The sequence below is a fragment of the Halictus rubicundus genome, chromosome 11 (genome assembly GCF_050948215.1).
Source record: "Halictus rubicundus isolate RS-2024b chromosome 11, iyHalRubi1_principal, whole genome shotgun sequence".
Classification (NCBI taxonomy): domain Eukaryota; kingdom Metazoa; phylum Arthropoda; class Insecta; order Hymenoptera; family Halictidae; genus Halictus; species Halictus rubicundus.
Window position 1 is genome coordinate 10,929,609 of NC_135159.1, and position 23,160 is coordinate 10,952,768.

Here is a 23,160-nt window from a genome sequence, read left to right on the forward strand (position 1 = left end):
GAGTAAAATGAAGAAGATACGAAAGCATAATCGCGATGGCCTATTATTGTCCGGTTTTTGCTATATTATCGTTACGTGTTTTAAAATGTTACATTAAAAAACACGTTGTTCGAACATGGTCTCGCGAAAAAATTAGTCATACAATTTTATCTTATCGTTTACGTATATCGGAGGAATTTGTACGACGTTGATGACACTGTTGCTGTACTGAGTGCAAGAAAGCGTTCAAAATGGCGGCGATAGGAGCACATCGTGAGGAAGAACAGATTAGAAGGTATGATTAAAAGATCAGCGAATTTGTTTTTAACTTGACGTGATATATTTATCTTCTCCAGACTAGGAAAGATTGTTCTGGAAATTAGTTGGGTTGTCAATTTATCGACTGCGTTAATTTGTGGCTGCTCAGTTTGAAAATTCTAATTTTTCGGTATTTTCAAAGTTGTGGAAGATTCCAATATATTATGTATTATCATACATTTAAATATTAAATATCATCATATCATATTAGGACCCGTCGAGGAAAATATAATGTTATTCAGCACAGTTTCCTCATTGTTATCAACAATGGTTCTAAATGTACGTAAATATGTAAGATAATTGCTTGGTCGACGAAACCGATGTCTGCCAAAGCTGAAATATTGTATTCATATTGCTAGTTATTAGTCATCTAATCGTTCGCAATTTAATGTTCAAGGTCACCCAGTATCATGCTTCACGATAGCACTGTTTACCTCAACATAGATTGTCTAGCCTAGCCGTATCTGTCACATTTCCTATTGTTATTGATCATCAGAATGACTAATAACATTTTCGCTTGAATCATCGAAAAGTACCGCAAAAAGAAATTGTATTGGTTCAAAGTCACAATTTTGAGGATAGTAATTTTTTTCTTGAAAAAGTATAAGGTTGACCTTGGAATGTCCTCTACGCTTCGACCTACGGGAGAGTTACTAACATCGAATTACGTGGCCTATGAAACCATAAAACTTTTATCTGAAACATCTTGATATTCGAGTGGCCCGCCTCGAATGAATCACCCTGTACAGTATGGAAATTTTAAACTATCGTAACTTTTCACACGGGCAATATTTCGAGAAACGTTTCAAACAAAAGTTACTCAATTCAGCGAGGACTGTATATTCACGTAAAAATTATTTTCAAGATCCATTTAAAAACCTAAATCGACCTTAAAACTTCGCCTGTAGTGTTACATACAAAAACACAATTTTGCACCATACGATACTCCCACTAATACCAAACAACTTTTATACGAACAATTTTTTAATACCTCGAAATAATTACAGTGAGGTGGAACAGACTGTAGAATTCGCATTTACGAATTGTAAAATCGAAATAAAAATGATCGCGCATGGCCGTTTGACCTCGAGGGGTTAAAGCAATATAGAATCATGAATATACGACAAACTGTAACTGAATCGAGCGTGGCCGTTGTTATATTGCAAATCGGCGTGTTAGTTGCGTGTATATCATTTCAATAGAAAAATTACTGCCACGAGGATTCAATTGTTACGTAATCCCGTGTTAATAAATTGTGACGTAATAGTGAACTACGGCGTCGGATGACATTGAAATTCAGAGGAAGAGTGACAGTGTACTAAGCAAAAACCACGTGTCTACAATCTGCAACTATGTTCTAGTCTAGTCTTCCTTTCTTAGCTCCTGTACAGTGCCATTTAAAAGTTTCGTTGCAGTTGAACAAAAGTTTCAAAAGAATAGTTACAGATTTACTTCATTAACAATTTTACACATTGTAGTGGCAAATCCATACTATACTAAAAGTAATATAATTTATAATATACCATATTAAACGTAATTTAATTTATAATGTATTATAATATACTGGATTCAAAGTACTATATCAAGAGTAATGTCATTTATAATACAATATACTATATTAAACGTAATTCAATTTATAGTGTGCTATACAGTACTATATTGTACTATACTATACTAGACTGTACTACACTGTACTGTACTATACTATACTATACTATACTATACTATACTATACTATACTATACTATACTATACTATACTATACTATACTACACTACACTACACTATACTATACTATACTATACTATACTATACTATACTATACTATACTACACTACACTATACTATACTATACTATACTATACTATACTATACTATACTACACTATACTATACTATACTGTACTATACCATGCATAGTATAATGTAGTATACTGGATTAAAACATATTAAACACAGTAAATGAAAATCTTATTGCTGAATAAGAAATAATAATTACTACAGATCGTATGGTGCATTAAAAATTCGAACGACGTTTGTATCATGAGTATTATTCAACAATATTTCGGTGTACAGTATTTCGAATTTCCGGACGTAATCTACGTATACCTAATGAATGAACACTTAAAACCAAAGTGATAACGAACAATTTTGAGAGTGAGTCATCGAATGCAGTCAACGAACTTCTATCAGATCCACGTGCCAAATTGAGTATCAATTGGACGGATAACAACTATATACATTTGTCCGTGTGTCACGCTAAAAAAACTTGTTTACAGTCATTTAGTATGCAAGATAAAAATTTGATAAGCGAAAAGCATTTAACGTTCAAAGATACATCTTAAAATGAAAAATAACAGCATTCGAGGAAGAAATTGCAAAAGCGTCCGAATGACGCGGAGACTAATTATTGAATGGCGGTGCTTGGGTCTGTGTTGACCCAGGTTATTGAAAGTCTTGTCAAGTCTGTTAATGTCTCTAATAAATAATTACGTTCAGTTATATAAAATGTGATAAAATAACGTAAAATCAGATAAAACAGAATATAGCGAAATATAAACAAATAGGGTAAGATCGAATGAAACAAAATACATTAAAATATAATAAACTAGAGTAAGATCAAATAAAACAAAATAAAATACATTAAAATATAATGAAATAGAGTAGGATCGGGTGAAACGAAATAAATTAAAATATTACAAAAGACAATATAACAAAGTAAAATAAAATGAAATAAAATTTTTGTGTCTATCCTAGTATCTTTCAAACAATTTTAATAATGATTCAATGAGTTCGACAATGATGCTCAATCTCTTAGAAGAAATAAAAAAATATATAAATAAAAATTATTGCTTAGTGCTCAATCCTAATCTCTGACCGAATCGGAGAGACTACTTATTCTGATCATTTGCAACCCTAATCTCTGGTGCCTATCACAGTCAAAGAAAAATTATGCAAATATATTCCCGAGATACATAGAAATACAGATGTTGTTACACTGCTACACAGAGGTATTACTAGCACCTATAAATATGCATCGCTGCGACAAAAGTATGAAAATGTTAAAATCATCATCCGTTAGAGAACTATTAGTGGTACAGAAAGATTAAACTTTCACGCATGTATTTCCCCCCACATTTGACGTTATCTAGATTACTATACTGATAGCAACAGGTTACCATGTCGGTTCAAACATTGCGTAATTTTTAATTGAAATTTGGAACGTCCACGTGGACTTCTGATTCGATTAGTCGGCTAAATAGTTAGTTGTTTGTTACATTGAAAAGTTTATTCGGCGCGTCGAAGCGTTGCAATATTTTTATTGATCGGGTTTTTATTGAACAGTTGTCAGCTTACTTAAAAAATTCGTGAAAAATATATAAAAAAATGTTGTCGAAAAATAATGAACATACGGTGTCGGTCCAGGTTTCATTTTCACGACGAATTTTCGAAAAAATTTCGACACGTTGTTCGGAATCATTGTAATGCCTTGGGATTTGTTCGACGAGTGCGTCGCAGGCATTCTATCTCGCTTACGCTCGTTCTGCCTCGTTTCCAATGCGAGGCAGGCGTGAGGCAAAGCTCAAGGCGTCGGTAAAAACAACGATTAATTGACAATGCCGAAGTAAAACCTTGCAAACGCCACCGTTCCATCACTTTTATCGGATCAAATTACAATAAATAATATATCCGGATAGGAAGGTCAGAAGTGCCCCCAAACCAAATTGATTTTTACTGCAAGAGTAGTAATAGGGTGAGGGTGAATTTTCTGCTCGACAATAAATTACGAAAAAATTCATGAACATTCTGCCTAATACCACGCACGACAGTGAATTATTTCAGAATTTTTCGTTGCAAGGTCGATTTTTGAAAAAATCCGAAAATAAAATCGGCAATTTTATGCTTCCGGATTTTCTTAAAAACCGATTTCACATCAAAAAATTCTGAAATAATTCACTGTCATGTGTACCGTTAGATAGAATGTTCATGAATTTTGTCGTAATTTTTTGTTCAACAGAACGGACGGGATAGAGCATAATTCGTTAAACCGTAATCACCCTATAACTACCCTCGTGTTAGGGTTGCCGGCTTGAAACTTGTCACAGAGGCTTCCCTTTGGGAGCCCTATCGAATGGGCACGCCTCCTTTCGACGGTTCAGTCTATGACAATATTTTTCCCGCTGACGTCACGCGGCCGTCAATTATGCCCGCGGGCCTCGGCGGGCGCCCTTGCCCGCCGCACGGCTTGCCAAACGGTACTGTTGTTTACCGCCATCCGAGACCTTCCGAACGTGATCCCGGAATAAGTATTACGGCCGGCGTCGTTTCGAATTCATTAGGACAAAGACTGCTCCGCGGTGGTCTAATAAACGCAAATGAATCGGTCGTCCATTTCTAAACAGACGCGGCCGCGACTTGACGCGCAAATATTTTCTGTTGTACGTCGATGTGTTCAACATTAACGCGCTCGCTCGTCCCCTATCGACGTCACTCATTTTTGAGGTCACGATTTTTCATGAGCGATCGCCGTCACGCACGTGTGACGAATGCATAATCTCGCATTAACGTACCGAACAATGTTCGCAACCAGTTCAAACTTCCACCGATTCATTTCTGAGAAATTGAATTTTATTTCACTTTCCTTCTTACAGACATTTTCGTTTTGCGATAACATTCACTTTTAAAAGAAGCGTGTTATAAACCTTCCGCTGAAACAAATTAAAGCGTCCTATTTATAATAAACAGCCCAATTAATGTTATACAATGTTACACTATTCTGTGCTATTAACAATTGAGGAGCACATTAAAGATTATTCATATTATACTTTAGTACTTTATGTATTATTTTATTCGTTACTTTATGTAGTGATTTGATACATTAGAGATTAATTTAATTGAATAAGTTATTTAATACGTTAAAGTATTTAATTTGTTCGTAAATAACAAAAAGAACAGGCCACTAATTAATTTGTCCAGGTAATCGTTCTTACGTATTATTCAAATATTAATTTGCCCGGTATCTTAGTCATTCTATTACACAATACAATTATCATTCGAGTAATGATTTAATGATGTAAACGTGATACACGACAGCACATCTATTCGGTCTTAATCTGATATTATGCAACTGAGCTAGTAAGAAAGTATATTCTAATAAAATAAGTTTTAAAAATCAGGCTCTATGAGAAACGATTGCGCAAGCAAACGATAATGGCCTATACGCGACCATAATCACTGATAACTGTTTCACGCATTCCGTATTCCGAGAATTACACGTGACTTTCTCTTGAAACTTCTACGAGATTTAATTAATTTTGCAAAACTGAAATCAAAAGAAGAGCAATGATGAATATTATCAGCCTGCGTGGCTATTATGCTAATCCTAATTAGAGTGATTGAAATTTAATGAAAAAAGAGCAAATACCTAAAGTTTTTAAAGTACGTAATTCAATAAAGATGTATTTACATATCTGCTGAATGCATTTGCAAAGTTTCGAAATATCGTTTCAAACATGCAAACAATTCGTCACAAATTAAAAAAAAAAATCTCGATACAAGTTCAACAAAAATCAATACCTAATAATCGGAGAAATAATTTGTCGAGAAATTGAATTTGTTACAAGCGTATTACAACATCAAGCAAATGTTCGCGAATAAAAGTGTGCATATGGTTGGCATACTTCCAACGGTTCGGCTCATCTCGTATAAAAAAAGACTGTAACAGCCATAATTATAGTAGATACAATCCAGAGAAAAGGAGAAAAAACAAAAAAGCTAACATTCCTCAAAATTGTATATATGAAATATTTAATTATAAATATTAATATTCATAGCTTCAGTATCTTGCAATTATTGGAATTTTTATTTTGCAAAGTCTATTCAGATAAACTCACATAACTATCAGATTTTATATTTGTTAGAAATGTTAACAAATATATTTTAAGTACCATAACTACTGCAGTTATAGTGCTTACTATCGCTGTCTATTGCAAATAAAATTTGCTCTTTATGTCACAACAATTACGAACTATTAAAAGATCATTACAAAACAGAAAATATAGGGAAATGGTGCGAGAAACATTGTCAAGGTAATCTAGTTGTATCGTATTCAAACAGTCATTTATTTTGCTCGAGTCGTCTGCTAGATATAATCGTCTACAGTCTACAAAGTTGTAATCGTCTCAATGCAAGAGGAGACAAGGTTAAATTATGAAAAACAATTGTATGTTTTATCCAAGGAAGTAGGCTATCATCAATAAAGTACCTTTATCTGCTGCGAAGAGTCATTGTTGGATATTTATATTTACCTAATTTAGTGTCTTGAGGTTACCAAGTATACACAGAAATTAAAAAGTCACTGGAAGCAGTGTATTTCAAAATTTTATATGAGGTACAAAGCATCAGTCAGTGAACAAGCTTTACAAAAGTTCTTTGAACAATGTCTGCAAAAATTTGCACGTGTCTGAATGTCTCAGTCTTTTGAAAAAATTTTACAAAATTCCCTGGAACAAGGAAGTGGGTACTTTCAAGTACCATTAAAAGAACCTAGAAAATTATGAAATGCTCTACGCCACTTTCAGAAGAACCCAGGAAATTATTAAAAGAATTCTGATGACTTTAGAAGAACAAAGAAAATTGTTGAAGGGTCTATGCCATTTTTGGAAGACCCCAGAAAATAATGAAAGGTTCTGTGCCATTTTCAGAAGAACCTAGAAAATGTTTAAAGGAAGTATGCTATTTCTAGAAGCACACAGAAAATTCGTAAATATTTCTCGATGCATGTGGAACATAGAAAATTGTTGAAAGGTCTATGCCATTTTTGGAAGACCCCAGAAAATAATGAAAGGTTCTGTGCCATTTTCAGAAGAACCTAGAAAATGATTAAAGGAAGTATGCTATTTCTAGAAGCACACAGAAAATTCGTAAATATTTCTCGATGCATGTGGAACATAGAAAATTGTGAAAAGGTCTATGCCAAAAATGATTGAAGAACCTAGAGAATGACTAAAGCAACCATAGAATTCAGGAACCACCGCAAGGATGAACCATAAACGTATGCTTACCGGTAGCTCCATGCCGTAGTCCTTATAAAATTCTCCAGCAAGATCCCACAAAAACACGTCTAAACCGAACCACCTCAGTGTCAGGGGGCAATACTAACGGGCGTGTGCGTTCGAATGTGTATGGAGCACCGAACGAAATCTCCCGATAGCTTGCGACGCGCGAGGGCCCGGTTGTTGCACACTGATTTCGAAAGAGAGGCAACGCTTTCTTTCCTCCGTCGTCGTTTTCCTCCGTCGTGGCTCGCGGCAATCTGATGTCCCACCGACGACGACGACGCCGACGACGGGGAGCACATCGTCACGTTGGGAACGAAAACCTGTCAAGTCATTCACCATACGCGTCCGTGTCCACGCGAGCTCATGTCCATAACTAAGCGACGCCGACGCACGTATACCGAATTACAAATTCGCGGACACGCGAACGACAACGTAGCTCGGAGCACAGTGAAGCGCGTCGCAAAATGCCGCGGGCTGTCGCAACGCGTCGCTCGAGCGACCTAATGTGTCGCAGGGTGTCGCGTGGCTTCGCCTGGGAGATTAAAAATTTTTAATAAAAATCATTCGACAGAAAATTTGTTTATGAGAATTTAGAGGGGGTCTGGGTCAAACTATAATAAAAATCTAATTTTTAAGTCGAGGAGATGCTGACGCATTGGACACTGGGAAAACACGACGCAAAGTGTCGCATGGGGTCGCAGGGTGTCGCCGGCTGTCGCAACGCCTCACTCGAGCGACGCAGGTTGTCGCGGGCGTCGCGTGGGAGGTTAAAATTTTTAATATTAATAAAAATTATTCGACAGAAGTGTAGTTTACGAGAATTTAGAAGGGGTTTGATCAAACCATTATAAAAATATAATTTTGAAGTCGAGAAGATGCTAACGCATCGGACACCGGGAAAACTGACTTATAGTCGAGAGATAGCGCACTATAGCTGGGATGTTTGGTCTTTGCCCTACTCTGTCTACATGACCACCCCTCTCTCTTCTTCGGATCGAATTGTATGCGTGTAGCGATTTTTAGACATTAGAAGAATTTAATTTTGTTTGTTCATTTTTCTGGTGTCTCATTTTTTAAGACGATTGAAATGGAGAATACATTTTTAGTGCTTCGCCGCAGACTGCGTGCAGAAAATTGATATTAACTTGAGTTATGAGGAACGAGGGTATCAGACCACTGAAGAAATGTCATCAGAACACGATTATGCTTATTTGCGAGGTCTCCGGCGCATATTGCGACTCCATCGGTGTTAGTGACACTGTTTTGACCGACAAGAGTGAGCCGAAACCAAAATTTCACCGATACCAATACTGATCGACTGCAACATTGATCCCCGCGTACTATATACAACATAAACATTGCGTCTATTTGGCAACTTATGTGCGTCATTAACTACGTGCACGATAAGATGAGTACATGTACTGGGTGTTCTACTTACTCGAGTACCCTAATCTCCGCAGGGGCGAGTTTTTCAAAGTGATGGAGACGATTGAATTGTCTGTTTAGTTGAAATATTATCAGTATTGAGAAATTATTGTTGTCGAGAGATTCTGTGTAGCGGGTAGTTTTCCAATAGATTTTAATCTTCGTTTATTTAGAATAATTTTCACTTAAACAGAAAGTGAACGTACACCTGTCAATGGTCCTTGAAGAGATAAAATATTTCATTGAGGAGTAAACAATATGGTAAGTAACAAATTTTGTTCAACGTCACATTTCTTATAATTCCGAGGCTATTTATATTTTCGTTGAATGAGACCGTAGATATGTATGTAAATATAAATTTTTACTTAACAGGACTATACATTCTTGTTTATAAATTTTCTAAACCTTGAATACCAAGAATAATATTAAAACTCCCCGTGTAAGTACGACTCAGAAAACTATAATAACAGCCAGACAATCGTTGATAAATTCACAACGACCTATAATTATCATTGTAACGAACTATATTGTTTTCGTCGATTTTTCCATCGTAGTTATTTCTTGATATCGATGCTTGGTCAGATGAAAGTCGTAGCATTATAGTAGGTCGTGGGTCGTGGGAATCCTCTTGACCGTAACTATTAATGGCAATAATGAAACGTCGTTGTGAACAATTTATTGCTCACCAGGTTTATCCTATCAAAACTTTTTCCTCTGATATCGTTTTTTATCGAGAATTGTGGTAGGGAGACATTTATGGTGATTAAGTTAAATAGCACACGCTGTAGATGCCTTGACCTATTTATCGTAAAAGTGCGCTTTTCAGCAAATTATTAATGTCAATCAAACTTGTTGAGATAAGCTCTTGCCAGACAAAACAGTATGAACATGCAAAAAATATGAGGCACGTTTCATTTCATTGTATGGGTACAGCGGACTAAATACAGTCGCTGCAGTACACTTAATCCTTTTACGGATTGAGCAGTTTTAACCTCTGTACGCCACCATAGTGGCTTCCGTGGAAAGCATCAGTTTGAACGGTACGCCACTATAGTGGGTTTCCGTGGGAGGCGTCAGTTTGAACGGTAACGCCACTATAGCGGCTTTTGTGCATTCCGCGGCCAGGCGCGCCGTCCCTGAGAGACAGAGTTACGGACGAACGCGCCGTACTTAGGAGATAGAGTTGCGGACAAGTTAATATGAAACATCTTCCAATTAATCATTATTTTCAATAGAAAATCTCATTTACTTCGAGCAACATCAATTTCAATTCAAGTTTTATATAGACTTGAAATAGGCAAAAATTAATAAATTCAAGGGTTTATTTTTCATAAACAAATTAAAAACCAGCTAAATTATGACTTAAACACCCCTTAAGTTTGTATACAGGGTGTCCCAAAAATGTTGTACCCTCTTAAAAGGGGTGATTCCTTCCTGATAACTTTTTTTTAAATCACCCCTTTCAAGGAAGTACAACATTTTTGGGACATCCTGTATACTACGTTACACGCAATTTTTAACCAAATTTCAGAAATAACTTTTTCCCTCGTTCTGTTTTCGATGCGCTAACCCATGAAAATGGCCATTCGCATGAAGGTCTTCACACTGATTATTATATATAAGAACTGATTATTTATTACGTCGGTCGAATTAATCTTTGCAAATTAGTTCGCAAAATAACGTTATGCAATAGATCGTCCGATAGCTGGGACATAGGACATGAACCTAGATAATGAATGTACTATACTTTGCAATGTTGCAGTTATTCGCAAATGCAATTATTTGCAAAAATGCAAAGAATTTTTGGCCACAATGGTCAAACAAAGATGGTCGATTTTATCGCGGCGAGTACGAGTCCAAGTCAATATCGATTGTCATTGTTTCCAGAAGTTAAGCCGATACATTATCATCATTTTCATTGATAACGTTCCCGATGCAGAAATGGACCGGGACAGAACATTATTCCGCAGTTGCTGATCAATTTATGTAAAGGAACAGTCCCATTGACGCAATCCGGATTTTTTAGTACCCCTCATTACTCAAACAGAAAACAATATTTTGTAGCAACATATCTGTTTGGCATGAATAACATTAAAAAATAAGCTGCGAAACAGTCCAAAGGTCACTTTAACGCTCGAACCGTTAGAAGTACAGTAATGCCTTGATACATGTGAAAAAAATGTGCAAAACATTTTCATTTATATTTATTCTCTTGTGAAACACATTTCTGACATTTCTCCGATTAAAATGAGTCGAAACACGATACAGTTAGGCTCGCATTTAACTGTTTAATCCACAATATAGTAGAACCTCGATTATCCGAACTGACATCTGAATTCTCCATTTAAGCAGTTCAATCTAAAGCAAACCGTACGCAACAAGATTTACTGTATGAATTGATCAAGAATTGATCTAGCACCGAAGTTAGGCAACTGTTCTATCAGTTCGGATAATCGAGGTTCTACTATACTGTGGATTAAACGAGTAAATGCGATCCAAATTGCACCGTGTTTGGACTCATTTTAATCGGAAAAGTCTCGCGAATACGTTGCCAGAAGTTTCATTAAGAAATCGTTAGGAACAAGAAGGCTTTTGGGCGAAACGTCACTGTATTGTCTCGAACGATACGCGAACGTGTTGATTTACAACTGGCTCGCGCGGCTGGCCTAACACGGTTAGGCTCCTTTTATTGGATGCTCTGAAAGAAGCTGCGTAAACACACCGACGATACTGGCAGGTATGAATGAACTCATTATTAATGCGTGCAGAAGCATTGCCCGAGGTGAACATACTGAAAGCAAGACAATCGCTCGAAGTTGAAACACGAAGTCGACGAGCATCGATACACATGGACACCCGGCGAAATGACAGTGGTTTTGTTAAGCGTGGAATATGTAATTTTGTTATTGTATGTAAAAATGACCGGTATCTCAAACATATAAGCCGTTATGTATTGAAAATAGGTACCGAAAGTGTTACGTCACTTCGTTAAAAAAAAAAAAAGAAACGTTCCAATAAGAACAAACAAAGAAAATTGTTGCATTATAGCTGTCATCATAATTATGCAAAGTTTGATTTTAATACGTTTGTCAGTTTCTTGCAAAAAAAAAAATTCTAAACCATCACAATTTGACGGTAAGCACTTTTCACAGGTATAAATATTAGTCGATTGTTAATAAAATAACGTGCACAATGCGAACTCGCAGAAGCGAATAAGGATTCTCAATGCCCGTGCATTTTTCATTGACGTGGGCGCGGGATTCCGCGATCTGCAAATGACGCAATCGCGCCCGTTATTTATTTAACGAAAATAGCCATGAACTTCGTTTGCGCAGCCGACAGAGAGACCATACAGTTACGGAGCACATTTGGAGGCGGAAAAGCTGCTTGAAAATGGCGTCGAGCTACTAGAAAAATATTTTTAAAAAATGGCGAATTTTGAAAAAATCATTTGCGATCATTTTTCATTTTTAAAAGGTCTTGCTTCGAAGATTCTTTCTGGCAATTAACGGCGAAATAGCCGTGTCTCGAGTGGAACGAGAACGCAAGGGTTCGATAAACTGCGGAAATAGAAATATAATAGAAATATTTCATTGATTTATGTCACCGACTTACGTTTTATCTCGCCATGCGTAACTCGGATAGCGGGTTAGGCAACGAGAAAGCGATTACACAATAAAGACACAAATACGTGCGCACATGGTCGAAGTGACACCTAACTGCAACGGCATTGCGTTTCTTAGAGTATCTTCCGTTCTATTTGGTGTCCGAGTGAAAGATAAGTAACGCCGTAACACCGGCTATCTTTTTTCCTCGAACGCGACTGACCTGTTATTTAATTCGTTTCTTTTTCTTGGACCTCGCAGTCGATTAGGATTTGTTCGTTTCATTTTATAAAACCGTTCCTTACGCCTACGTAACGACCATTTCTATGAGGTATTTACCCTGCATTCGATTTTTTTTATACCGAAGACTTACGACCACGTAAGAGGAAACATGAAATGTACAGTCAGTCACAAGAGGAGCTGTACGTTCCATGATTTTGTTAGATGTACGAAGACTTTTACCACTGACTGTGCATAGTATTTATAATTCGAATATTAACAACTTTATTAATATCATTATTATAATTATTGTATACAGTCGGTCACGAAAGTCTTGGTACACCTGACGATTTTATTAATATTTTAAAAATTGTGTACAGTCAGTCACAAAAGTCTTGGTACACCTGACGATTTTGTTAATATTTTGAAAATCATATACAGTCGGTCACAAAAGTCGAGAATCGAGTCGTAAGTCGATTTTATAAATATTTTATTCGGTAGTTCCTGCTCATCCTTTGCTGCAGTCATTAAAATGTGAATGACAAGGTTGCTTTTGTCTCAACAAAGACGCTTCATTGTTATTAGTACTGTCACACTTGGCCATTGTTGTCCAATTTGAATTGAATTTGTACATTGTATTAATTGCTACTGTAAGCAACGTATTATATGCACATTAATTATTAACTCGAGTCACGCACACCTGACGAGTTAGGTGTTGTAGTCACGGGATATTATTAATTGTTGATAATTTTTTCTGCAATTTAGCATTCAAACTTCCGGGAAATCCAAACGATTTTCAGAACATACTGCGTTTTGTTGGTGGCATTTTTCTGATTGAAATAACACTAAACACGATAGTGTTATTTGATTTAATTGACGGTATATACGTTCGGCGCGGTCATAAGAAAACTGTAGCCCTACACGATCTATGTCACAGCACGGACCCGAGGATTGGGATTAGATCAAGTTATACTGTAATTTTAATAAGTCGGAAATAATTGATAATAAGATTATAAAATTCACCCATTCATTTCTGTGAGAAATTGCATCACGTTCGCAGTTTAATCGTGAAGTAGCATGATCACCAATCAAAATTGGACACATGGCTACTGGGCCTCCACATCGCATAATCCTGAGATTAATTCTGAAGTGGAAAATACACAGATAAGAGGATCTAAACAATGATAAGACCGATAACACCGACATTTGAAATTAAAGATTGTACATACAATCAAACACGTTTCCTATGCTGAATCATCTACTGATCTAATTCCATTGTATTCAGTTGTTAACCATCACTGGCAGGTGACGATTACAGGGCAACGTTTCGTCCTATCGCGAGCCAGCGAAAATAAGTTACCTGTATTATTTATCCATTGATATAAAATATTTAACAATCGCCAACAATTAATTTGAAAATAAGAAATAATTATTAAAAAAAAAATTCTATCAACCATCTTTGCTTACTATTCGTTACGTATTTTTTAATTCGCAAATTTTGTGAATTAAAGTAACTTTGTTTTTGCATATGTATTGCAAAATAATTCTATTTCAAATTGTATTAATCTTTTCCGTTTATTACCCAATGTGCCTCTTTTTAAAAAAATGTAATTTTTGTCGATTAATTATGAACATTCGCAGTTTTAAATAATTTATGAAAGTATAGAGATTGAACAATCTATTTCGTTCGCTCGGAGTTCCATATTAATTTATTTGCATACATCATTAAATTCGAGTATGTTCATAAACAGACACTATCGGTGAATTCAATGATTGTTCACAAATAAGCATTATTATCATGGAATTCTGAGCGGAGATAATAAATTTCTGTCAAATTTGTACTTTCGAAAGATAAAAACGTCAGTAAACGCAATGACTCTCGTTATTTCGCTGCATTTTTTAAATTAAAAAATGCTACAAGTGAGTAAACATTTGCCATAACATTACACTATCATGATAACTGATCTAAAACAGGAATAAAAGCGAAAGGAAAGAATGAGCGAATTTTTGGTTGCAAAATCGATTTTTTTTAAAATCGATTTTGCAACGAAAAATTCTGAAATAATTCACTGTCATGTGTGGTATTAGGTAGAATGTTCATAAATTTTTTCGTAATTTTTTGTTGAGCATAGCAGAAGAAATAAAATAAAAAGAACAGGATAGAAGAAGAAGTATCGACTTGAAACATGTCATAGAGGGTTTTCTTCGGGAGCCTATGAGTCGCTTATGCTCGGGGACTGCGTAAGACAATCTTTTGTAACTCGTCACTATGACGGTTCAAAATCGGGGAAGACAAGCAAATCATTTCCATTTGAACAACTATAATATTGGTAAAGCGTAGTGAATCAGAGGGAGGTCATTTCTATGCCTAATATGTACATACTTTCTATTTATTTAACCGTTCCATAAATATGCATTAACTTTCCGCTAGGCCGATGATAATGGGTTGCGTATAATATCTGTGCAAATGTTTGCGAAGATGACGGTATCACTTTTTTGCTTTTGCCCCCGGTGAAAGTGTCACGTTATCTGTGACCAGGAACAGGAGTTTTCAGTTTATCTCGGGAGAAAGTGAAAGGTAAAAGGGAAAAATGGAACGAAGAAATGCCATCTGTGCGGTTACGTGTCCCTTCATCTACAGGGTGTTCCGTTTGCGCGTTCGAAGCGTTTAAAAACACTAAATAATTATTTACCCCTATGTCGCCTAAATTCTTGTTATTTCTCTAAAATTATGTAAAATAGTTATTTTCAGTTGACGCGTAAATCGACTGTTAATTGTGTGCGAAAGGATGTCCACAGAAATGTTGTCCTGGACTGTACGCAATCAAAATTCCATTCACCCACACCCACGTAATATCTATGACGTCCACGTGTCATGAATCGCATTATTTCGATGCGAATATTTTTTGGCTTTGTACGCGCTGACATTGTCTACTTAAATACTCATACATATTTAGGTTCAAGTGGGCAGTTATCGGATCCACTGTACATATGTATCTGTTACGCAGATAAAGAAGTGAATATCTGGAAACGTAGGACATCCGTGACGCGAAACATTTTCTCTTGTAATTCCCACCAGCGCCATTAATTTTTGATAAGTATATGTACGATATACGTACGATCCGATTACATCGCAACATTTAAAATCTGAATTTTCTAACCGTCATCTAGCGTATATGGATGATGGCTCTGTCACGCTGTACATTCCAGTTATGCAATAAATGCACGCCTCAGGACTATCATGCGGTAGTTCTAGGTTAGTTCGAAATACCGGAAGGTCAGAATGGGTTGTTTCAGAATTGTGGTTTCAAATTCGTCTGAATCGCTTGGCGTTTCTAGTGTCAAAGTGTATGAATGACCGTAGAGATTCAGCAAGTAAAAAATTATTCATTTTCATTCATAGAATGCAAGAGACACTGCATAAAAAGAAATACATAAAAAATATAACACCTTCGAGCTAACATTTATACGCGTCTCGGCCGGTTGGTATTCTCGTTTGGGCTTTTCTTGTTACTTATTTCAATATTTCCGTGAACACTATGCGCCGCATATTCCAGGAATAATTAATAATTAAGTATAGTCTTGTTTCAAGGCTGAGCATGATTGTCTAAGTTACATTTTTTTTATAACTCGATGACTCGAAATATGTAAATTAGTTTGAAATTAATATTTTATAAAATCAAGCTTTAATTTGTGGATCTTATTGAACTAAATCAACTCACTAATTATTATTGCAAATATGCCTAGCAACTTTTATTATAATGATTTATTTATGTTACCTAACGAATATGTTGATACCGCATTGTATTAGTGTTAAATAATAATATCTGATGCATGCTATTATTTTGCCCTATAATCGTACAAAATATACTACAATTTATCATTTTCTTGGAACACTTTGCACGAATTAATTACTAAGCTGTAGTTAAGCTTACATAAGAGAATGACCAGGAAATTTTAGAGATAATTAAACTGATGGTACAAAATATAGGAGTTACAGAAAAATTTCATGAGCCAGACAAATATACAAATATATATATTTTGTTTAGAAAGAGTGATAAGATAATACTGTCTTGACCTATATTAATTGAAAAAATTTATTGCAATTTTTATGGATGGTACAGTGATGAACAGAAGTATTGGCACAACTAGTTTCCAATATAATTTAATAGTACTAATAGAGTTAATGTTTCAACATAATTTACATTAATAATTTTTCAACATAAATTAGATCCTCCTATAAATTCCAATTGGTAGAAATTCAATAAAGAACTACTATTATATAACTCGTGTATACATATACTAATCCTCTAATCAGCATCGCACTTAAAAAAAATAATCTATACTGATAAAGTTACTCTATTTGAACAATAATGAAATGTGGCAGCTGTGTCGAATTAAATTATATTAGATAAAATAAACTAATAAAATGTATCCAATAGAAATATCAAATGATGCTTTATACTTATTATTTGATATCAAATTTATACATTAGTAACATTAAACCATAATTGTAAAAACCCTCTGAAAAAGATCTCTGATTGATATATGGATGCAGACACTTAACAAACTATAAAATTTATATCTTTTATCATTGAATGAAACAGCTGGTGTGTCTGCTTTATGTCACACCAAATCATAGTTACTTAAATGTCACTAATAGAGGTTTTTGTTATCTGTGTTTAAAAAGGATTTAAAAAGCATGCGCATGCAAAATTAAACAAATTTATAGCAGCAGTAATAGTATGTGAACATTTTTAAAACGAATATATAAAAATAAATAAAGGTTTGAAAATTCAGAAAAATGCCATGTTTAATATTTTGACAGGCAATTTATTAATAATTAAAATTTATTATAGAATCCGGTTCATTTTAGACAAGTAAAATATTCACTCTACATACAAATATATTTTCCGTGTTTTATATATTGCATATGACCCGACAAAAAATACGAATTTCGTGAGAACGGTACATTCAAAAATATGTACATTTATATTTACTTTCTACAGAATTTAGCTTTCTCAATAAAAAATATACAACAAAATTTACCGAAAAAGTATACTTAAAATGATTTAATTCATTTTTTTAATATCCTCCGGTATCTCCGCTTGTTCGAAACGAGATCCTCACGCACACTACAGCCACGGGTACTAGTACTACAATCACAATTGACACCTGTTGAAATGCACTTTCTTATTTACCTGAGGAAGCGTTTTCGGCGAAATGAAATTTCAATTGTCTGTCGGCAGCTTTTCCCGTGGAACTTTTCTTGGGGTACAGTCGTGGACGAAGCGACGGGCCACGTGACTGCACTTACTTTAATTCCAATTCGTTGCACTCGCGACAAAAAATGATCTATAGACACTGCGGCAGTTTTCACTGATGCAGAGGATCGATATACGTAAGTAAACGACGCGTGTGTAGCTGGCCTCTCGATGCGCCACACATTAAACGATTTAGTCTGACGGACCGTGTGTCGTCAACTTTATCTGTCGAATCTGCGAGCAGAACGTATTTCTTCCGGTTACGTGAAATACATGAGTGAATCCAAGCCTAAGGAGGACGGACGAACGCGAAGAACAAAGTCAGATTATCGGATGAATCCGTACTCGATACGTAACCGGAAGGTTCCTTTATGGCGCCTAATTTAAAACCCTTCAAAACAGCGAACCACCATTTTCGTTTTATTCATCGTTCGACATCAATTAATTCGTATATTCAATTTACTAATCGACTAATGCTTATGATTCCAAAATATTTATCATTAAAAATCATAATTGACTTGACTGATTAATAAAAATATTAATTGTTAATCTTCTCTCTTTTTGGAAATCGTAGCAATTGTCTCGAAATATTATACGATGTATCACACTTATTACTGCAATTACTTTCTAAATTTTAATAACAAGAACAGTGGAAAGATATTGCATTATAAGTATGTTTATTTATTGCAGTGCTCTAAATCATATTTGACAGTTCTGTACCCAAGTATCTTGTTCAGAGTGTAAAGAATACTTATCTTGATCGATTTGTCTACGTTTATACTAAAATAATATAAAAAAGAAGGTATAAAATTGAAAAATTTTGTTTCTATTTGATCACAATGTTACTTTATTCAAACTGAAATTGTCGTTTCGCTTGTAATACGCGTCACAAGTCTTGTTTCTCTTGTATGCTTTATAGCTTTGTTTAATATTCTATTACCGAACCCGGACACTCAAAGCATTTATTCTTCTTTCTTCTTCGCTTAAGATTTTTTGTCTGACCGTTAAGTGCTAAAAGAAGCATACGTGGTAATTGAAAATGAAATATTCATTGAATGAAATTATTCATTGCTCAGAAATTTTACATACTTATTAAGTCTGAGCCAATATTGATTTTCTGTTTTACGTTCTGCAACTCATTTAAAACTGTTGAGTGAAAAGTTAATACAGCAACTCTAGCGAATAATTCTGATACTCCGTCTCCTGTCCTGGATGATACTGCCCAAAATTCTGCTTTTAATTTTTGTGCTATAACGATGGCTCTCTTCTCTATTATTTTATATATTTCATTTGACTGAAAATATTATTACAAGATATAGAATTTTATGAATTTATAACGTATTGGGATCTTTTGAAACTCAATATTGTGAAATATTGAAGCAAGTTTAATAAGATTAGAAACTAGTTTCATTCTTGATAAAATTAACGACCTCTGGAGTCAACACAGAGAGTACAGGAGACTGTTACATAATCTAGTTTGTTAAAATTATGTTTGACTTGCATTTCTTCCATTAGATCTCTTTGCGACAATGCATAGTACTACATTAGTGTAGATGAACTATCTAATTTACCAATAAATCTCGTTTTGTGCCTACTAGAAATACATGGTACGGTTCTGCATTACTTTTAGCAGCTTCGGTCAACCACTGTTCACAATGTCCCAAGGATATTAAATTGCTCAAATCAAATGCAATGACAATCACTAAAAAATAATTGTAAATAACTTCTGTGGTGCTGTACTTTTATGTTTATAGTATAATGCACTAATATAAATTTTTATACCATTTGCACTCCTGTAATAGGAAGCAGCAATGGACTTGAATCTTTCTTGACCAGCTGTGTCCCATCTAAAATAAAAAGAGAAGACAATAATATAGTAATTGCTCGTAAAATTATACCAGATTCTAAATGTCTCAATGAAATATGTAAAATTTAATTAATAATATTGCCAACTTCTATGATAATTGTAAAAAACTTACATTTGTAAGTGAAAGGGTATACCAAGGATATCAAATCTCTCCACTTCGAAATCCACCCCAATAGTTGCTTTGTAATTAGCATCAAATGTTTTATGACAAAATCTGTAATGTAAACATTGTCGATTTTTATATTTAATCTTGTATTTCTTTGTATTTACTAATACTTTTGTATTTAGCAAAAATAATTACCGATTTACTAAACATGATTTTCCGACGGAAACGTCTCCTATTATTATCGTTTTCGAAATTCTCAAAGATATACTTTTCGAGGCACATGATCGCCTAACAAGCGTACTGAAGTTTGTTTCATTGTATGGCGTGATGTCAGATGAAAATGGTGGCTGCCAATTGTCGATCTACGAAAATATATACATTTACTAATATACACAATGCATATATATATTTGCAAAATAAAGATCAATTATGTTAAAAATGTCAATTATGTTACCTTAGAACGTTCAGAGAAAAATTAACTAACAGATGAAAAATTCTAATAAAACGTTTGTTATTTGACACTCTGAGGAATTCACTAAATTTAATCTATTTAATTACGTAGCATATAACATTTTTTTCTCTATGCTAAGATTAATTAAAAAAAAAGTACTTTTTCAAATCATACCTGTCTCTCATAGCGCGCATCTCCTAACATTTTATAAACAGCCGAACGTGTTTCTAACATTTTTTACACATCACGTAATTTTACCGGTCTAATTGCGGCAACAATGAAATTACGAAATTCGAAATGATTTTTGTTATATATAGTGTGAGTGATTAATTTTGAAACTTATATGATTCTGTTATTTGTAAATTTTATTAAATTACTCCACTCGGACGTATTACTATGCAAACACAAGTTACAAAGCCACAGAGAGCAATAACACGCCATAGGTTGCACCCCCATTGTCAGTGAAAATGATTTTGAACTAAATAATAACATTGGTTGCTGTGGCAGGTGCACACCCCCATCTGTTACATATTAACGCGTTGACAATGTATATTATACATGAATGGAACTAGAACTCTAATTCATATAGTATAGTATAGTATAGTATTTTACATTGTAACACATTAGCCACATGCTGTATTATTTAAATTAGATGAAATTATAGAATAGAAAATTCATACACGCCTACGCGAGCATATTGTAATTCATATTGTAAAAGAACAATTTATACACTGTAGCTTCAACTATTTGAATTATTATACCCATTTCTGAAAATTACCATGAATTTGGTAAACAGTATTATCTGCAATTACGATCATTTTATATTTTAATAAATTTAATAAAGTTTGTGTTAACTCGCAATTTGATTTTCTGAAAATATTGAATTTGGAGGTCAACGACTAACGTAGTGAATCGATCCTCCATAGCTCTACTTCCGGTTCGTGCTGTCGTTCTTTTTAGCAAAATGGCTCCAAAACCTAAGCCCACGGACAAAGCAGGTATGCGTTTAAACTGTAAATAGAACAGGAATTTCTTTGGAAAGGTTGCAAAAGTTCCACAAAAATTTACCAATAAATAATGAATGAAAATATGTTTATTAAACCAGCGATATGTAACTTCATTTAGTAAATGTATGTACACTTACAACATTAGCCATGTGGTTGGGTGTATATTTCAAGTAAACATCGACATTTGAATGATGAGCTTGCTTTAATAATAATTTTCAAATCATTATTTTATACATTTGAACTATTCATACAAATTAAATATGTCAACTTGCGGAATTGTCATTTTGTACCTGTGTATGGTAATTATAACCTAAAAAGTGCGCGTCGAAATTAACCTGCAGTTTCGATCATCAGCATGGGGATTGGCTATGAGTTGAAAGTGATAAATTTTAAGCAGAGTAATTAGTGGATTATAGTTCTGTTATCAAATTTGTTGCATTTTCATTTTCAGCCGGCAAACCGGCTGAGAAGAAGACAGAGAAGAAAGCGGAGAAGAAGCCATCTACTTCTTCCACTACGTCAAAGGCGGCCAAGCCAGCTGTTAAGCCAGCAGCGAAAAAACCAGCAGCTGCTAAATCTACCTCTGCGACTAAGCCTGCAGCCAAACCAGCAGCAAAGCCTGCGCCTAAGCCTGCTGTTAAACCTTTGATCAGTAAACCCAAGAAGAATGTTCAGGCTACGAAGAAGACACCTAAAGGTGGCAAACCAGCTGCACCTCTTCAAAAGGCTCTCAAAGCACAGAAAAAGGTAATATAAATTGTGGTCATCAATTGTTTGACACGTTAAACGCCATGCCAGTGCCTAAGGACCAGTTGTAGATTTTCTTTTTATGCTAAGTTGGCCCCTACGGACTGGCCATAGACTTTACATTCATGCTACAACACTGTGCCAGATTTTGTTTATGAACTCTTCCCACTTGACGGTAGAGTGCAGCATAAATGGAAAATCGAGCGAAGTAAGCTTGGCATTTAACGCGTTGAAGTCTGAGCAGTCTAAACTTGTCCTTGAAAGTCGAGTTATTAAAATTGAACTGTATAATACTTAACAAAAATCCTACTTTTTAGGACAATTTTTTCATGATGAAATTACTAGGGAATCTCTTTGAATGTTTATGATAACATCATTATATAGTACTGATTTGAGACAACTACAATTACCAATGTTATTTTATATAAGCATGTACTTAACATAACGTATTTCTCTTGTATAGATCTTGAAGGGTGTTCATGGATCCAGAGTAAGGAAAATCAGGACATCTGTACATTTCCATCGTCCGAAAACATACAGGCCTCCAAGGAATCCGAAGTATGCTAGGAAATCAGTACCGAACAGGAATCGGTAAGTTCTATAGACAATTAATTCCAGTACACCTCAGATTTGTTTTTATAAGTTAATAATACATGTAACGCGTGAAATTAATTGGTAATATTTTGTTTCTTTCAGCATGGATGCATTTAATATTATCAAATTCCCATTGACCACTGAAGCGGCCATGAAGAAGATTGAAGATAACAACACGTTAGTTTTTATTGCACACACACGTGCCAACAAATACCACATTAAAGCATCCATCAAAAAGTTGTACGATGTTGATGTGGCGAAAGTTAACACTTTGATCAGGCCCGATGGCAAAAAGAAGGCGTACGTGCGGTTAACGCGCGACTACGACGCACTTGATGTTGCCAATAAGATCGGCATAATATAAATACATACATACATACATGATTTGTATAGGATGAGAGAAAAATCTGCACTGATAATAAATATTGGTATAAAAACAATTTCGTTTACTTCATCATTTGCATATTTCTCGAATTTTGGACATGATATTTATCATATTCTTAATTCGTTTGTAGCAG

At 34.8% G+C, this 23,160-nt stretch overlaps 3 protein-coding genes across 5 annotated transcripts in view; 1 reads left to right on the forward strand and 2 right to left on the reverse strand.

Annotated features, from left to right (window-relative positions):
• Cpr (Cytochrome P450 reductase) overlaps nucleotides 1-17,948 on the reverse strand; it is a 27,265-nt gene extending 9,317 nt beyond the window's left edge. The window contains exon 1 of one of the 2 annotated variants that reach the window (XM_076795998.1): nucleotides 17,808-17,948. Coding sequence is in view for 1 of the 2 variants with exons in the window: in XM_076795997.1 (XP_076652112.1) it covers nucleotides 7,361-7,372 (12 nt within the window). In the remaining variant the exon portion in view is untranslated. Of the gene's footprint in view, nucleotides 1-7,360; nucleotides 7,626-17,807 lie in introns of those variants that run through there. The other variant, XM_076795997.1, reaches the window with a different exon arrangement.
• Nucleotides 17,949-18,270: 322 nt separating this feature from the next.
• LOC143358674 (ras-related protein Rab-34) lies at nucleotides 18,271-20,746 on the reverse strand. 2 transcript variants are annotated; one of them, XM_076796001.1, is made up of 7 exons: nucleotides 20,469-20,746; nucleotides 20,039-20,205; nucleotides 19,850-19,951; nucleotides 19,653-19,717; nucleotides 19,466-19,572; nucleotides 18,960-19,164; nucleotides 18,271-18,881 (listed from the first exon to the last, which is right to left on the reverse strand). In XM_076796001.1, the coding sequence occupies exons 1-7, from the start codon at nucleotides 20,526-20,528 to the stop codon at nucleotides 18,796-18,798; spliced, it is 792 nt and encodes a 263-aa protein (XP_076652116.1). In that variant the 5' UTR covers nucleotides 20,529-20,746; the 3' UTR covers nucleotides 18,271-18,795. The 2 variants fall into 2 exon arrangements, with proteins under 2 accessions (XP_076652116.1, XP_076652115.1); XM_076796000.1 differs by having other exon boundaries at nucleotides 19,442-19,572; nucleotides 20,469-20,745.
• A 415-nt stretch (nucleotides 20,747-21,161) lies between these two features.
• Rpl23a (ribosomal protein L23A) lies at nucleotides 21,162-23,082 on the forward strand. Its single transcript, XM_076796003.1, has 4 exons — nucleotides 21,162-21,292; nucleotides 21,753-22,048; nucleotides 22,512-22,639; nucleotides 22,745-23,082. The coding sequence occupies exons 1-4, from the start codon at nucleotides 21,259-21,261 to the stop codon at nucleotides 23,004-23,006; spliced, it is 720 nt and encodes a 239-aa protein (XP_076652118.1). The 5' UTR covers nucleotides 21,162-21,258; the 3' UTR covers nucleotides 23,007-23,082.
• Nucleotides 23,083-23,160: the final 78 nt, after the last annotated feature.

Bases quoted from the DNA above. Each gene is read 5' to 3' on its own strand.
- Rpl23a (XM_076796003.1), top strand. From the start codon at position 21,259: ATGGCTCCAAAACCTAAGCCCACGGACAAAGCAG. The intron at 22,049-22,511 runs GTAATATAAATT...TCTCTTGTATAG, and splicing joins CTCTCAAAGCACAGAAAAAG to ATCTTGAAGGGTGTTCATGG. The intron at 22,640-22,744 runs GTAAGTTCTATA...TGTTTCTTTCAG, and splicing joins TCAGTACCGAACAGGAATCG to CATGGATGCATTTAATATTA.
- LOC143358674 (XM_076796000.1), bottom strand. From the start codon at position 20,528: ATGTTAGAAACACGTTCGGCTGTTTATAAAATGTTAGGAGATGCGCGC. The intron at 19,952-20,038 runs GTAATTATTTTT...TTTACATTACAG, and splicing joins AAATCATGTTTAGTAAATCG to ATTTTGTCATAAAACATTTG. The intron at 18,882-18,959 runs GTATGTAAAATT...TGCTTCTTTTAG, and splicing joins TATTGGCTCAGACTTAATAA to CACTTAACGGTCAGACAAAA.